The sequence below is a fragment of the Clarias gariepinus genome, chromosome 25, assembly GCF_024256425.1.
Source record: "Clarias gariepinus isolate MV-2021 ecotype Netherlands chromosome 25, CGAR_prim_01v2, whole genome shotgun sequence".
Lineage (NCBI taxonomy): Eukaryota > Metazoa > Chordata > Actinopteri > Siluriformes > Clariidae > Clarias > Clarias gariepinus.
In genome coordinates, this window is record NC_071124.1 from 16,415,308 (window position 1) to 16,433,779 (window position 18,472).

General features: G+C 37.0%; 1 protein-coding gene across 1 annotated transcript; it reads right to left on the minus strand.

Moving 5' to 3' along the window:
• Positions 1–13,492, minus strand: LOC128512833 (semaphorin-4E-like). The gene is made up of 14 exons (XM_053486261.1): positions 13,355–13,492; positions 12,762–12,907; positions 11,659–11,721; positions 10,105–10,203; positions 9,868–9,967; positions 9,477–9,587; positions 8,474–8,625; positions 6,326–6,498; positions 4,102–4,255; positions 3,468–3,690; positions 3,213–3,328; positions 2,152–2,321; positions 1,557–1,609; positions 1–627 (listed from the first exon to the last, which is right to left on the minus strand). Exons 1-14 carry the CDS (start codon positions 13,455–13,457, stop codon positions 50–52), a joined length of 2,241 nt encoding a protein of 746 aa, XP_053342236.1. The 5' UTR covers positions 13,458–13,492; the 3' UTR covers positions 1–49.
• Between the last annotated feature and the right edge of the window lie 4,980 nt (positions 13,493–18,472).

The following is an 18,472-nucleotide window of genomic DNA, read 5'->3' on the forward strand; positions in this document are numbered from 1 at the left end:
ATTTGTCCATTAAGGTCTGCAGAATAAGGTATATTAACAACGACATTCACTAAAACACTTGGTCTTCATTATGCTGGTTTCCACTCAGTCTGTTGTGATTATTATTACTGTTGCTGCTGCACGCTTTTGATGCTGCATTATTTCTGCCTCCTGTTTGCAGTGGCTCCTGACAGCCAGATGTTTTCTGTTGACTTTCTTCATCACTATTGAAGCATTTTGGGATGGCAAAATACCCCTTGTAGAAATTCCATGCCACAAGTGCCAATAACATCAGTGTTAAAATAATGACCAGAACTTTGAGGGCCAAGAGGGTGTTCTGCTGTTCCTGCACCAGCGGCTGGACCGAAGGATCTGTCATGAAGTCCCCAAGCCTAAGCTCATAAGTAGCAGATTGAGTCATATAATCTACTCCCTTGATGGTCTCTACAGAGGTGCAATTGTAGTGGCCAGCATGACTTTCCGAAGCATTGAGGATGAGCAGGGTGTTGTGCTGAATCTGGTATACATTGGAGTTTTCAACTGGGTGACCATTTACATGCCATTGCACTTGGGCCAGGTTTGATCCTGGTTCACACAGCAGGCTGACCATGTTTCCCGGGTAGAAGAATTTAATAGTATTGGTGCTCTCTGTAACAGAAAAAAAAAGATATTTTTTAGTCATCTTAATAAAAAAAAAATTATATATATATATATATATATATATATGGGTCATTCTAGAATTGCAGGTACATTTTGCGTCTCCGAGATAAACCTTTTATTATTTTCCAAAAACTAAAAATTTATTGAAAGAGTTTTAAAAATTACACAAAATATATATCAAGCTATCACTAAAAATAATGTTTATATGTGTATTTAGGAACATTTTGTCATGAAAATATTAAATTAAAGACTCCCTCTATACCTATTTTTGACTGTCTATGCCTCCTGAATCATACATTCAGCTTCAATTATCATGAAATAATTACGTCTAATTTTTATCTTTTTTGTGTGTTTACTCTACTAATTTATGTAAACAGTTGCATAAAACATCTATTTTCTGTATTATTTGTAATTTTAGTAATTAAAAAATACATTTTGTGTCTGTCCCTATGTTCTGGTCAACTCTGTTAACTCTGTTATAAAAAGGCACAACAATCTTTAAAGCACTGATAAAAAAAAGCATGTGACTTGCTCCAAGTGATGTCACTTCCTCTGGCGGGAAAATCTGGAAGGCACTGAGGTATGTCATTATTCCTCTCTCATTAATTTGTACAAAATGTGTAGGATACACCAATAGTAGATTAATTATTTGTCAAATCTGTTATTGTGATATTTCAGTGAATCTCTCATTCACTTTTTTAAAAACAATAATATTCAATTCAATTTCATTTGTATAGCGCTTTTAATGATTTACATCATCACAAAGCAGCTTTACACAATCAAAAGAATTAAGTTTGTATGAAATGTGAATGTGAATCTACTGTACATCGTTTAATTTATTTTGATATAAGGGATCGCTCTAGACTTTTTCAAACTGTACCACTGTATAGCATATATAAAAATCCATGTTAACATACCAACTGCAGGACAACGTGAAGCGTTTCCATCTCTCAGACTCTGAACCACCTCACTTTAGAAGGAAAAAAAAAGGGACAAAACATATATTATAAATACAATATATTTACCATTCCCACTTCAGACATGAGCACTAGTACAAGCAGTACAATAAACATTTTATACCAGAAGATGATTAATTGGTTCATTTTCTATAACCTAATGTATGGCAAGTACATCATCACTCCATGTAAATAATAATAAACAGATTATAAATGAATGTGGTGATGCTTGTGGTGAGATGTTAATTTAAGATTTGTAAAGATTTTGTAACAGTCAGAGGTAAAGCTTTTAAAAAATGTACTTGTTTAGTGGACATTACACAACATTACACATTCCTACTGTATATCTGGTAAAATAAAAATGTGTAATCATTGCCAAATTGATGTGGTATAAAAGGAATAAGACATGCACTCTAATGCGTATGCTGCTTCAGCCTCACTCCACCCCAATGTTCCTATTCCTGTTTCCTATATTACATCCCACCACATCAAGTTTACTTCCTTGCAACACTACTGTATATTACAGCATGATGGTAGTTTTTGCTCAGTACTGTACCTGCGTGTATCTGGGTGAATGCTGTTTATAGCAACACAGCCATAAGAGATAAGGTCCCAGCCGCAGTAGGGGTCTCTGGCCAGAACACAGTCCACACAGGAAGTGTAATGGTCACATGAACTAAGTGGCATCTGCACGGCTGCCACCTCTGAACCTGCATACAGCTGCCCCTGACAAAATACACCAGTTATTGAAATGCAGCAGAAACTGCATTAAACTGAATATGGTGTGTTAAAGTGTCAATCTGCTCCAAAGTCTAATAGTTATAATCCCTTGCAAATATACTGTAAGGGTTTTTTTTTTCTTACTCTCACTAACAAGTTGTTTACAAACACCCAACCCTGTGTGTTCTTATTACACTGTACATGTGGAAATCTTCTTACTTTCATTATTAAACATAGCCATGATTTCGACTGTTTATTATCATGTACCTTTTTACCATATTTCTTTATGAAGCTGAAAGTTTAGCAAAGTCCTGATAGGTTTTAATGTGTTAAAGTTCTACTGTCACAGTTTCAGTAGTTTCAAATCTCCTAAGTTGTATTCTTTGCTCCATGCAGCCCAATTTGACCCTCTTGAAATGGCAACTTTTTTAGTCAGGCAATGCCATGTTTTGCATCTAATATGCTTTACTTATCATTCACAAATGATTGAAGGATTGAAGGATTGAAATCCTGGAGGCTAAATATACTGAAAAAAAATAAAGTTCAGATTTAACTTCAAGATCTTACATTTTAAATTCAATGAAGATCATGAATATCTCACATTATTATTAGGTGTAAAGTGTTTTATAAGTTAGTCATCTACAGGCTAATTTGATCAAACACTAAAGTAAATATCATACTTATGGATTATATTATGTATGTACTTGTATATCCATAGCACCTAATGTAATTATACTACTCTTTAGCTAACATTCGGTCCTGAAACAAACATCAACCTATCATTTAAAGGCTGGCCAGAGAGAGTTAAGTTCCTGGCACCTGCAGATTTATAAAAACAGCTTAGAACCTATAAACTCTCTTCAGTAAGGAGAAAATCAAACGTGTTGTGAGGCTTACCACAGTGCTGGAGAGGCGCAGTATCTTCACTGGCTCAAAATGGGCAAAGAGCTGCACCTCTGCAATTATCACCATCTCTCCGTTATAGTTGACTGATTTCAGCACTGAACCACTTGCTGTTACAAACACATGTTCAATTTGTGAATACCTTAAATAATCAGCGATCCATTAAGAGATATTTTTAGTTAGACTGTTGTAACCCATAAATATTATAAATCTGGAAAAAGGATCTAAACATTTCACTAATTTGGTTACCTGTGCCAATAAACATGACCTGGTGGATGCTCCCATCCAAAGCAGTAGTGCTGGCCACCACTATCGACGTAAACGCAGCTCCTTTCTTCACCAGTAGAGGTTGCTTAGAAGACGGCTCAACTGCCTGATCCATTAGAGGTCTGTCTCTGATGAATCGGAGTGTTTTATCAGGCAGGTCCAAGGACTTGAAATACCCTTTCTGCCTTGCATCATTGTTAATACACTAGAGAGAGAGAGAGAGAGAGAGAGGAAGAGAGAGAAAGCACAACAGATAATTGACCATCGCTAAGCAGGGATGTAGAAATGTATATATATTAAATTACATGTTGTAAATCACAATTTCAAACATTATTGAAATTTGCAAATTAAATCTGGCTAACATTATCCAACTTGTTAGGTTGTTTTTTTTTTTTTTTATACATAAATATTACATATGAGGAAAAGCAGTACAAATACAAGGTTGTTTTCTGTCAGGACCCTTCTGACACAAAATATACCAAATAAAATACTCTATAAAAGGCCCTAAGTAAGCAACCCTCGCAACTGGAACTACTGTCCTGAAGGGAAAAAAACATAATTCATGTCTGTTTTCCATCACTGTAACCAACATAAAAATGATAAGTCTTGAACTCACAGCTCCGGGCCGGGGGTCAGGCACACTTCCGTCATACGTCACCCATTTTGGAAAGAAATTGACATTGACCATGGTTTTGAATTCGCCTTTAGAAAACACTTCCCTGATGTCTTGTATACTGTAGGTGCACACTGCAGAGTACTGTGACGTGTCCCTGCCGGTTAAATGACAGTATTGAAATTAGTGTATTAGAAAGAGAAGATTAATTAAGCTTAATTTAATTAATTTAAGTTTAAATTTCTGATTAAGGGTTGACTTTCTGGTCAAGGTTAGTTTACATTTAGGCATCTGGCAGACGATCTTATCCACAGCTGTTACGTGGACACAGACTTAGACAATGATCTTATTAGACAGAACCTGAACGGGTGTTTTATTGACAGATAGTAGTACACTGAATTCACTGAAGATAGGAAAACCAGAAAGTCTTAACTGTGGAGATGAAGGAGCTGGTGGAGGTGAGGAGACGAACAGAGACGACGTGGAACATACAATGGAGGTGGAGCAGGAGACGAGACGTGGGGCCAGGAGACACGGTGAGGAACCAGGAAGCGAGGATGAGGAGACGAGACGATACGCAGGTGTAATCGACAAACGTGATCAAGTAGGTTTTGGAGTCTGTTTCCGTGATTGAGGTCAGACGTTGAATGCGCGGAAGTGAGCTGTATTTAAGATGTGCTCAGAACTCGGGTGATTGGGAACGGAGAGTGAGGGTGGAGTCTGGTGTTTCCGTGACAACAGCGACTTACAAAAGTGCTTTAAGAGGTTACTAGTTTACTATATTAACTAAGTACCATCAGCCAAACACCGTTATAAAGGTGGGGGTGAATGGTATGGGGGATTAACCCATATATTAAAGGAACAAATAGATCCTTAAGTTGTTGTTTAAAGATTGCCAGAGACTTAGCTTTGTCTACATCTAGAGGAAGTTCATTCCACCACCTAGGTGCCAGAACATAAAAGAGTCTAGATGCATGTCTTCTTTGATCTCTGAGAAATGGTGGGACCATGGGTAATGGGCCATTTTTTGCTTTGTAGGCAAGCATCAGTGTTTTGAATTTGATGCAGACAGCTGCAAGGAGCAGAGAAGAGACATGGTGTTGGAGAACTTGGGTTCGAAAGGTCGAAAATGAGACGTGTAGCTACATGTAGCTGAGAACAAATAGTGGACAGAGGCTGACCTGATAGGAGTGAGTTGCATTGGCCCAGTCTTTTAATAACTAGGGACTGAACAAGCTCCTGAGTAGCCTGTGTAAGAAGAAATAGGCGAATTGTCCTAATGTTGTAAGGAAGAAATCAACAAGAGAAAGTAAGGCAAATCTTAGTAGTTGAAGAAAGAAACTAAGCAATTAAGCTATTACTGGATTTAAATTGTGCTCTAATTTGACATTAAGGCAGGTTTTATCTGTCTTAAAGAATTTGGCCCTCGTCGCATTGCATCATGTAGTCTCCAAAGGTTAATACATTTCAGATCATAGTAAAAAAAAAAAACTCTAGTAAATATACCTTCAACAAAAATAAAGTAACTGTATCCATGATTGAATTTGACTTTCTGGTTTTTACATGACTTTGCAGTAAACCAAATCTATGAATATTATATACTGATCGATGAAGACGGCAAGAAGATACAGCTTTGTCTTCTCACAGGACCAGTGTCCCTTAGTTTAATCCTGTGCTGAGGATACAGTTCTCAAAGTGTGCCCATTACCTCAAGTTTCCGCCCAACAATAAATATCTACAAGTGCCCATACTGTAGGTGTGATGTGGATATGGAGACATTGTGGTTATACGTACAGATATACTACATATCTATTACTACATATAATAAAGCAAATAAAAGAATTCTGCAATTTAAAGATAAAACATTTGTAAATTAAGAAGAACAAAAATTAATTCTGAAATTATTAGCAACCATAAATGACTAGAAATGCCAGTGAGTTGTAAAAGCATATTAGGTTACTCATGCCTTAGGTTATCCTATCCTACCCAGATGGGTGGTAACATTTGAGTCCTCCAATGAGGATAGCATTTAAAAGCATTAATTACCTTACAACAGTGACAGTTTTTATTTCAGTTATTTAAACATTTACATTTAACTTTATAGCATTTGGCAGACAGCCTTAGCGAGGATTTAGGGCCAAGTAGTAGCACAACCTTCACAAACTCTTTCATCAGTATTCCAAACCTTCTCTATTGCCAAGTTTAAACTGCACCATACAGTACTCACGCCTGAGGGGTAAAGACTCCATAGAACACACAGGTGCTCCATTTGCCTGGACAGAAGAGGAACACATCCTGTATGAGAGAAGGCAGTTTTGTTTGAGGAACTGGACAGTCCAGGCGAACTTTTTGAAATGATGTCCACTTCTTCATCAATGTCCGCTGTCCTCCCAGATCCCCCTAGCGAGGTGAGATAAGAGGGAATGAGATAAATTCCTACAAAAAAAAAAATCTGTCTTATCAAGTATAGATCTTATTTTTATGTAGTATTTCATATTATAAAAGTTTACCAAACATGAGGGTCTTTCATGCAAAACCTGGACTGATAAACTTTTTCATGAGTGAAATTGTGAAACCAACTGACATTTACAGATGATGCTGATGAGCTTTTCAGTAAAACATATGAATGGTGTAAACATTTTAAAAAAGAACGTACATCTATAAATGACGATCCTGACTGAGGTGGTTCAGAGCTCACTGCAGTTTTCTTGAACATTCAGCAAGGGTAAGGCCTGAGCTTTAAAAATTGGGCCGCAGAAGTGGTTTTTGACAGTTTCCACATGTTTCGGCCATTAAAGCAGTTTCCAGGAGGCCAGCATTTCAGACATTAAGTTGTCTTAACTTAGCTTAATATAAGATCATTTGCCCATATTTAGGATATTTTCTCTTTCTCCTTTTGTTTTGACTCAGGGCAAGAAGGTAAAAGGTTTGTTGTCATGTTGGATAAAATGTGCTTAGATAGTGGTCTTACATAGAGCAAGGGGTAAAACAATCCTTCAGTAATCAGATCCCATGATCTCAGGAAGCTGAAAAAGGCAATGGTCCTTAGAAGTTTTAGAACCTGAATGAATCATGATGGATATCCACAAATCTACTATGGGTGTCTGTTATCTCATGACCTCATATAGGAAAAAGAAAATACACCCTCCAAAACAAACAAAAAAGAATAGATTTTTTTAATTTGGTAATTATTTTCCAAGAAAATACATCGACCACTGACTTGGCCCAGATCCCAATCCAAATGCAGTGCGCCATGGGATATGCCAGACAAACAAGTCAAATCCATTGAGGCCCTACTTCAGCTGCACACAGCACCCAAATGATCTGCCGCCAAAGTTTTGGTGGCACACAGGGAATGGAAAACTTAGGTAGTTTTAATATTAATGTTTTTATTTTTTTGGGTGATCTGTGTATAGGCGCCACGGTGGTGTAGTTACTGTCGCCTTGCACCTCCAGGGTCCGGGTTTGATTCCCGGCCAGACTCGATTCCTGCCTTTGTTTGCATGGAGTTTGCATGTTCTCCCCGTGCTTGGTGGATTTCCTCCAGGTACTCCGGTTTCCTCCCACAAAGATATGAAGGTTAGGCTAATTGGTGTTCACAAATTGCCCATAGTGTGTGAATGAGTGCGTGAGTGTGTGTATGTTTGTGTGCCCTGCGTTCGTGTGCCCATGGATTGCCACCCTGTCCAGGGTGTACCCGCCTCGTGCCCTAAGTCTCCTGGGATAGGCTCCAGGTCTCTGTGACCCTGAATAAAGCGGTATAGAAGATGAGTGAGTGAGTGTAATCTGTGGGCTTTGGGTTACATGCTGTAGTTCTTGGGTTTTCTCTCTTGAGATCTCTATATCATTAAATGGTGTGACTTTGGCCTGAAATTGCTGGAATGATGACTCCTGTGAACACTTACAACTGCCTAGAAGGCATGTCATTTTTAAACAGCCCTTCTTGGTTAATTGCAAATTGTTTGGCGAGAGCCTTATAACCTTTTCCAGCTTGATAAACAGCAACAGTTGCTTTCCTGAGGTCAAGAATGAAGTCCTTTATTCCCGTCATCATGACTGCATCAATCACTACTGCATCAATCACAACTGATTGCTGAAAACTGTTTAATTTATGAAGCTTCTGCAGTCACATTTCCTGACAATACTGTGTGAGGACCACAGAATAGTTAATTAGGCCCTGGTTAATTAAAAACACAAAATTGAAGGAAGAGTGTTATGCTCTTCATCTCTGCTCAGCTGTCCTAAGATATTGAATGAGCAGTTAGAAAAGCTATAGTGTATGATGAGGCCATTAATTTGCATGAAAACAATTAGACTCAGGAAAAATCACTGTAATGTTTTTGGGCAAGGAAAGTTCTGTTGCAGACAAGAGTACCTTACAGACGCGGGCCACCCTTGACACATCCAGCTTATTATAGAAATCATACTCGATCGCTGCTTCACTAAAGAAAAGGTAAATCTTGTCTTCATCTCCCTCTGGGTTTTCCTCTCCCTCAGTCACATGCTTCATACCAACGAAAGTGGGGTCTAAAATCAAAGAACTAATCAGTGACACTCAACCTGAGCAAAAGAATCTCAAGTTCATAAAATTCAACAATGTCAAAATTAACCTAGATGTGTAGCTACAGTAGAAGTGTAAATTTTAGAGGCCATAATCTTCCAGTTCCAAAATCTTTATCCCTTTCTCAGTGCATCAGGATATACAGTGGAACCTTGGATTGCGAGTAACTTGGTCTGTGAGCATTTTGCAAGACGAACAACATTTTAAAATAAAATTTAACTCAATAAACTGACGATGTCTTGATACACGAGTAAGATGCATGCGCTTTGTCTGTCGAGCGTCACGTAATCACAACTGAGCCAATGGTGCTTCTCTCTCATGTATAGTTAACATTTGTGCGCATGTACTGTTTATTATAACATTGTGACCATGTGTGTGCGTGCACATAATTAGAAAGGTTCCTAGGTTAAAGATGCATTTTCTAGGGTCTCTCTCTCTCTGTTAGAAAGGAGTGATTCTGTTGTGTGTGTGTGTGTGTGTGTGTGTAGAGCGATTCCTTGTTGAAGAAGTTTCCTGACAGAGCAGTGTTTCCCTGTGTGCGTGCATGTGTGTTTGTGTGTGAAGGTCGTCCTACACAGTAGCCTCCTCCCTCCTCCTTTTCTCTCATCTTCACACACACACACACACACACAAACACAATGAAATGGATACACTGCTCTGCTGGGATTCATTTATATGTAAATGCAGGTTAATTTGTTTTTTGTTTTTTTGTTTTTTATATTAATTTCATTATTGTTTTGTTGGAAATAAAAGTATATTACTTTTAATATACAAGCATGCTTCCGGAACAAATAATTTTTTATTTTCACATTCCTACCCCAGAGCCAGGACATGGTGTATTCAGTCCGTATACTCTCATTTAAACTTCGCATCATAACTGGTTCTGAGCCCAGGAAGTTCACAGATGTAGCAGAGTATAACTCTCCATCTAAAAGGCAACCAGAATTATAATAGTGTTACAACTTCATGATGTATTTATTGAGCTAATTATCTTTGAAACAGTCAGAACTATCATATCAGCTATCATGAGCAGCATCTGTATTAAAGTGGACAGAGATTAATAATGAATATATTACATGTACTTAACTGGAAAAAATAGGACACAGATGTTACAAATAAAACATTAAATAGCCCAGCATCTAAAAATTGTGATCTTTGGCCTGTTACATTTTGAAGAAGTTGTACCCTAAGAGAGATGAAGCACCTACCAACAACTTCAGAGGCATATTTCTGGAAAGGATCAAATGGACACTTTCCCCTCCCCTTATGGTCTTTACTTTCCAGACTCAGGTTGCCGTGTGTATAAGACTGGAAGATAGAACATAACACAAGCTACATGAGTCTTGTTAAAACTAGGGCTTCAGGAGCAGGATTGAGAAACTGTGGTCTAAACTACTATAATAATAATGACATTCTGCAGTAAAATAAGTTGAGAAAGTACTCACCATATAATCACATGTGGGATTGAAAGCATTGGTACCACATACATACATCCTGCCGTCTGGCATTTTATGAAGGATCCGGATGTAATTCTGACACTCGGTCTGGAATGGAAATAAAAAGGAAATACAGACACCAAAGAATTAGGGCACTGTCTATATCTAAACTGTCTCTCTAAAAACAGATTTCTTTTAATCCAGACCAGTTCACAGCCCAGCAAAAGACAGGAAAATTATGATTAGGGTTGAAGAGAAAAGTTGCAGATCAGGCCTTTACTTGTTCCTAATCAGATTATCTGTCAGTAACAATGTTTATTTTACAAACAGTACTCATGAGTAGACATTTTTTATTTATTACAATTACATACAGTAATTACATACACTTTTACTGGTATAATTAACATCCGTGCACGCATGTACTGTTTACTATAACACTGTGACAGTGCCTGCGCACACAAATGGAAACACCTACCTGACAGAATTTATTTTTACTTTTTTATGTAAAGTGCAGGTTAATTTGTTTTATTTTTACTTTATATTTTATGTTACTTGTTTTTATGTATTTATTTTTGGGGGGCTGTGGAGTTTCCATTATTTCTTATGGGGAAATTCGATTTGGTTTACTAGTGTTTTGAAATACGAGCCAGCTTCCGGGAACAAATTGTGCTCGTAATCCAAGGTTCCACTGTAGCTAAGCAGGTTTCTAAAGAAATAGGGCCTTGAGGTGCAGAATACTTCCAGTTTTTTATTATCTCAAAACTCAAATTGCAGATCTATTTCTTTCTGTATTTGGAAATGTGTGATTACATCTCAGTGTTTATACTGTATAAATGTATAAATCTATGGTGCTTTGAAAACCACCTCATATTGCAAAGTTTTCATTCTGACTTTACTGTAAATTAGTGCCTGTAAATTGATAGAAAATGAAAAAGCTAAAATTTTGCTAAGTGGAAAAATCAACAAACCTTTTCACATGTGGCCTACAAGAATCAGGAATATTTAGCTCATTCATAAAGAATCTCGAAGCTTACAAAAAAAAAAAAAAAACGTAGAAAAATTAAACAGTTTACTTATTCCATAAATACAGAATAAACATTGGTACAGTGTTTTTTGTTTGGTATGCATCCTTGGTTGTACTAACCCCGCTCTTAATATTAAAACATTTTTAGCTGGACGCATTGGTACACCTTAATGTGTTTTCACATAAAGAAAAAGTGTCATTCCTGTGACCAGAAGAGCTTGTCTGAGCAAACCCTACACCAATAATTTCTCACTTGAGTTAAAATCCCATTGAGCAGCTGCTGCTGCTGCCACATGATTGGCTGAACAGATAACCGAATTAATGTCCCTAATAAAGTGGATGGTGAGTGTATTAAAACACTTTAGTTACTGTGGGTAGTGGTTCATGCTAAATGTGAATAGAAACATATGTCAGTCAAAAGTTATTAACCCCAGTCACGTTGATCATAACATATGTCACAGAAATGCAAATGTGTAACAAAACTTCTATCTTTATAATTTTTTTTTTTTTTTACATTTCTATGGTTAAAAAGACCCTACCTCGAAATCTTTTCCCTTGTTTGAACAACTTGTCCGCATGCTTGGAATCACCTTCCACTTTACCTACAAAAGAGACAAGTACATTATTTCTCCCCTGATACATTATTAAATAAGTACAGCACAGAATGTACTACTACAAAAAACATTTTTATAACAATAACAATACTGCATTGTTATTATTATTATCATTACGTTGTTATTATTATTATTATTATTATTGCTTTTCTTTATTTAAAAATGCAGATCAAAATGTAAAGAGGCAAGGGTCCACTTTGTGTGATCATTAGGTAGCACCGGTAAAGGTATCAGGGCCAAAGACCCAGTCATTGTTTTAACGAGCAGCTGGCGTGAGAGAGAGAGAAAGAGCGGTACGCAGTGCGAGTGGCGTCCATGCTCGCACTGAGTTTAAGTGCATAAAGCACATTAAATATTACAAATAAATCCTCGGTAAGGGCAAACGCCCCGAGAGTATAAATAAATAAGTTTATTTTTATTTTCTAGAAGGTTCGATCTCGAGGACCCAATTAATAATCCCGCGCTATTTTCAAAGGGGAAGGTCTTCTAACTCCTAATTCATTTACCTCCTCAGAAGCCCTTACGCCTCGTGGTATGGCTCTCCGGCCCTCACAACACACGCAGTGTACAATCAAAAAAGCAAACATTTATATGTTTATAATTTGTATTTATTTTTATGTACTAATGAGTTATAATTATGAATTATGAATTATGAATAATAATGTCAAAAAAAGATAATTAGAATAAAAGTACCATAATTTAATCTAAACATAATTTAAATAGTTACTTAAAAGTAAGGTAAATACTACATTTCAGTTAAAAAGTTAAATTGGAAAAAGAAATGCAGTTTTGGAACTGTTTCTATTTTTACTTAGTGAAAGGTGAAGACAGATAAATATTTAATAGTAAGGTGTTTTGTTTATATAAACTAAACACCGCTTAATGTTTATCTGTGGTATTTGAGAAAGATTTTCAACGTGCAACATTTTGAGATTCCGGTGCTGTACCATTTAAATAGGTTTAAAACTGGCAATAAAATGTATTATCAATTCAAGCCTTAATGGAAATAACTAAATACATTTCCTGACCATAGCCTTCCTGTCTGTGATGTTATTGAGGTCCAGGGCAAAAATGGTCTCTCGAGCCCCCAGGATGAGCACACCCATGTCTTCCCTCAGAAGCATGGTGGTGTAGTTCCACACACCCTCCTCTTGAAAAACATGCCCTCCATAACCTAGCAAGAACAGAATAGATTTTTAGTACCCAGTGTGGTGGTGCATCTATTGGGAAGACTTGTGCTGCTTATAATAAAAAAGAGGGGGAAAAAAGGAGTGCAGCAGTCATTAAGACTAATTGGCAGAAGGTATTATATCATTGGTTAACATGAAACACAGTAATGCTTTGTGTTAATTGTATTTACAATGTTAAAATTATGAAGGCTGCAATGTTCGAATGCCCTACAATTTTACAGTTGTTGATTATTATTATTATTATTATTATTATTATTATTATTATTATTATTATCTTCCATATTTGTATTAAAAGCTTCTGAGTGCAATTTGAACAATTTTACCCACATGACTTTAACAATTAATCACCATGCTTACAATGTATTGCAAGACTTATCGAAGTTACATTTTGCAGCCAAAACTATTTAAAAAGGAAGAAGAAGGCAACTTACTGCTCAGTGTAACTGTTTTCCGTGGTGTGCCGTACAAAGGCCAAACCTGGCCAGAAGTCAATCCAGCTGAACCCCCAAAAAACAGGATGAGGAGGAATAACATTTCCTTAACACTTCAAGTTTCTTTCTAAAACAACTTCTTCTTAAAATACTGGAAAACCAACAAATAACAAAATTTTAAGAGGTTGGATTAATGAACATTTTATGTAATTAAAGAGACTATACTGAGATTCTAGAGAAGCATGGTGAAATGATATATACTTTACTGCATATGAGCTGCATTTAAAAATTGGGATATGAAAATTATAGTCAGGTCAATGTCATGTGATTCACAAATGCATTTCATGACCCATATACTGTATAAATGTCGCATGATTCACACATGTATTTTTGATTGACATACAAATAATTCTCCACAAATATATTTAAAGTGTACACAAAACTTTTTCTTATCTTTACATTTATTTACAGGTTGATGAACCTGGACTTACAAAACCCTTGTCTTTCATGATCATTTCTTCATTTGTGTGTGGATTATTGAGGTTTCCTTGACGATATTTATTTATATTAGTTATATTACAATATATTTATATGTGTTGTTTTTTTAAAAGGAATTTCCTTCCATCAGATGTTTCACAATACACTTTCAGATGAACGTAAATTCAAGTGTAAGGGGACAGCGCGCACATGGATTGTTATACCTACATGTGGTAAGTGCGAGGCACTGGATCACACAAGGAAACAGCATGGCTGGGAGCTGCTCAAAAGGTCTTTCTTCTTTAAACCCTAGCCATTGGTTGGTAGATTGGGTTGTCCTCTTAGCCAATATGACGCTGTGGGTGCCGGTGAATTCTGAAAATCATTCACCATCCTCTTCCACTCTTGTCGGTCGGCAGCCTTGCACTTGGCCTTATCAATGGTCAGTCATTGGTTCTGCAGATCTTCTTCGATTAGTTTGATCCAAAAGAAATTTGATCATGAGAGTCTTGATCTAGCAAAGGCATTTCATTAAGATCCGGAAGAGGCAAAATTTGGTTTTGGTTGTAATATTGTTTTTTTCCCAAAGGCATCATTTGAGTGACGCAAACGCTACCGTTGCCTGACCGATTCTGTTGTGGATCTCTCTAGTTGATGCCACAACTTTCTTCTGCACAAGCGATCCAAAGTATTTACATTTTTGGACCTCCTCAATTTGGACCTCATTAATGTAGACCTTTTGCTGGGGCTCCATCTGTAGTGATGATGTTAAATGTGAGCCACAAATACATTTATGAATTCCATGTTTTATATATGAACTACAAAATACAATTGTGAATCGTGTGACATTTATTTGTGAAGTACAACACTGAACTGGTTGGTTCCCATTACATTTTTGCATGTAGGGAAACTTGGGGTAAACTGATCACCTTAGGCTCTGAGTTACAAAGAAGTAACACATCCTTCCTCTTAACCAACCTATGGGTTTCCAGTGAAATGTGCATTATGTTACTAAGTGGATCCTTTAATGGTCCATTTGTGAATGTTCATGTGAATGTATAATATGAACATGCAAAACATTCAGCACATGGACAATTCATTTAAGACAATTGTAAATTGTCTATGAACTGTTTTTTTTTTCTCTTTATTAATTTGTGAATCAACCATGTTCTTTATTTACAGCTACAAACATAAGCAGCTTCTACTGTAAAGGTGAGTCCCAAATTGGTCTCCAACCCCTGATCAGGGGCCCTACTTGGTGTGAGACAGTTGATTGTACTCCCTAGGACACTTGCTTTCCATTTGACGGTACAGTATTTGTGATTTAACCCGGAAGTAAATGTAGCAGATATCTGTCGGTTTTTAACTGTAGTTTGTCAGATCCTCCAGTCAGGATTATATGCTGGTGGAGCAAAATACAGTAACTGTCTAAATAAACAAAAAGAAAAATCATAATTTGTTGATAATACATGAAGGAAAATGTACGCAAAACTGCTCAAAATATTCGGTCAACATTTACATTAGCGTCTATGTTTGTAGGTTTGTAACGCTCCAACCACATAAAACAACAGTAACTAGGGCAAGTCAATAGCAGTAACACCAGTACAACAATGCAATACCGCCATCTACTGGACGCGCTTAGCGTGGGAGCCATCCATTTCTATCTGGCCAACTCGTGAATGCCTGGCGATGAGTGTCGTTTTGAAACTTTAACCAATTTCTATATTAGTTTTACATTTATTTGAGACGTTTAACTTTATAGACTGAAACGTTAACGGATAGATATTGCTCCAGAGTGGCTATTGCGTAACGGCGAAATAATAAAGGCACAATTATTGTCAGTAATCCACAATAAAGATAAATCCTTCCCCAAGTCACTGGCGGGAAAACATCACCGATATTAACGATATTAATACACATAGATAACATGCCTTAAAAAGTACCATAATCCTCTTCCCTCCAGATATATATGTGGAATCTTACCTACACATGCAGAACAAATTGTCTGGTGCCTCGCAAATTTTCTGCTACTTAAAAAAAAAATGTTGTAACTGTAACCGGACCACTTTAGCATTATGTTTACGTCACAGAGCCTAAATCATAGTCACGTACAGTATGACGCCCGAAGGGGCCTGTGACGTACCCTGAGTGTGACTGCCATGACGTCACAAATAATGACCAATCACCACTCTGTGCGGCACTAGCGCTGCACTAAATTCACAGCTATTGTTTTTGAAAAAGAAAGAGGACTGTTTAGTAACATTTTGTATATGCTTGGACAAAATAGTCACAATTGCAGAAGCGTCAAATTACTGGGCTGCATGAAGCCAATTAAGGAGATGAAAACAATTAAGGAGATTTGAAATTACTGGAATTGGGTAAAGACTGGAATAAAAAGTTTGAATACGGTCTGTTTTTTTTTTTTTTACTTACGTCATCAAATGACAGGCGCCATCTAGTGGTTTTTAATGTGTACTGTTACCACAGGCATCTTGCAGGCAATTACACAATATTGCCAAAAGTATTCCCTCGCCTCCCTTCAGGTGGTTATGAACTTGAGTAGCATCCAATTATTAATCCATACAGTTTACCATGATGTTGGCCCACTCTTTGCAGCTATAACAGATTCAACTCTTCTTGGAAGGCTTAGGAGTGTGTTTATGGGAATTTTTAACCATTCTTCCAGAAGCGCATTTGTGAGGCCAGACAGTGGTGTTGGACAATAAGGCCTGACTTGCATTATCCGCTCCAGTTCATTCCAGAGGTGTTATATCAGGTTAAGGCCAGGATTCTATGCAGGCCAGTCAATTTCTTCCACACCACACCCTCTCATCCACGTCTTCACGGGCCTTGCTTTCTGCACTGGTGCACAGTCATGTTGGAACAGGTAGAGGCCGCCCCCAAACTACTGCCACAAAAAGTGGGAGCAAAACTGAAGTTGTCCAAAACTGTCTGTACATTGAAGATATTTGAGAAAAAAACTATACATATAATAAAACTGTAACGTTGGTGTTTCTACATTTTGTGAAAAAAATAATTTGGGGGGACGTAAGATGTGTAATACAGAAGACAGAAGAGTTCAAGGTGGAGGTGGGTCTGCATCAAGGATCGGCTCTAAGCCCCTTTTTGTTTGCTCTGGTAATGGACAGGATGACAGATGAGGTTAAACAGAAGTCTCCATGGACTATGACTATGAGAGGAACCCAAGAGGAACGGTAAGGATACAGGGAGCAGAGGTAAAGAAGGTGCAGGACTTTAGGGTCAATGGTCCAGAGCAACGGAGAGTGTGGAAAGGAGGTGAAAAGGCGGGTACAGGCAGGTTGGAATGGGTGGAGAAATGTTTCAGGTGTGTTGTGCGATAAAAGAGTATCGCCGAGAATGAAAGGAAAGGTGTACAGGACAGTGGTGAGTATGTGTTTGTATATATAAGTGTTAATTTTTCTCATATTTATTGGAATAAAAGAGTTTACAGTAATGTTTATTCACTTCACTCCTCTGTTTTAAAGTATTTGTTTATTAAATAATTATTCCTTTTTAACGAGTTGCAATAACACAATTAAGACAATGACATTTTTAACTTTATTATATTTATATTACATTTAAATTTTAGGAGTACTTGGTATAAAATGTTTTAGGTTTTACAGAATTAGTGTTGTTTTCTGAGAAAATATTCAACAATGCCATTTTAAAGTTAATTATTTTAACGGCACATTTTGAAGAATTTTTATATCTCTCATTCCAAATTGTCTTGTCAAATTATTTGAAAGATCATGATTTAATGTTGTAGAATAGTCATAAAATATGTTAATTCCTGGGGTCACTTATGTAAGACACTATAAACAGTCATCATAATTAAACCTTAATGCCTCCTTTCCTTATCAAAACATTAGAGCAACATGAGAAGTGGCAGCAAGTCGACCGCACACTATTATTCGAAGGTAATGGTAGTCACGCCTGCCAGTTATTTGACCATCCTGAAGTGATAACTATTTTGGCAAAGCATAAACAAAAACCATAGCTGCGTATCATGTGTTACGCCACTAGTGCCACACAGTGTGCTGATTGATCACATCGTTTGTGATGTCACCTGGTACGTCACTATCAGGGAAGGACACGCCCCTTTTGATCTTCCGTCATACGTAATAATACTAGACGCAAGAAGAAAATTATTTAAACTCTGTGACGTGATCATAATGCTGAAGTGGACAAAGTAACAGTCGGGTGTTTTAGCAGGACGTTGAGTTTGCACACGACCGTTTGATCTGCATGTAAAGGTAAGATTCCACTTATATGTCTGGAGTAAAGTGGAATAGGGTCATTATTAGGGCCCGTTATCTTTGTGTATATTGATTAACGCGCTGTGATTGTATTAATGCAAAGAATAGCATAAATGAGAACGCAATAAATTGTTCTTTTTAAGCTTCTTTTACATGGCAAGTAGTTATTTAAATTTGTTTCGTTCAGCTTTCTGTGTGAGCTAAATTACCGCTTTATAAAAATACAGAAAAACGCTTCGTGTTTAAGACCACTATATCAACAAATTATTTTTTGCTTCTATTTATCTTTAGTCCTTGTCAACATCGTTGTTTTTTCGCCAGTTCCTTAGGGCAAGATTTAACTTTATCGTAGATTGCTGTCTTC

Excerpts from the sequence above, each read along its gene's own strand:
- LOC128512833 (XM_053486261.1), bottom strand. The coding sequence starts at position 13,457 with ATGTTATTCCTCCTCATCCTGTTTTTTGGGGGTTCAGCTGGATTGACT. Across the intron at positions 6,499-8,473 it reads GGGTGGCCCGCGTCTGTAAG|GGGGATCTGGGAGGACAGCG; the intron begins GTACTCTTGTCT and ends TCACCTCGCTAG. Across the intron at positions 628-1,556 it reads TTCACGTTGTCCTGCAGTTG|AGAGCACCAATACTATTAAA; the intron begins GTATGTTAACAT and ends TTTCTGTTACAG.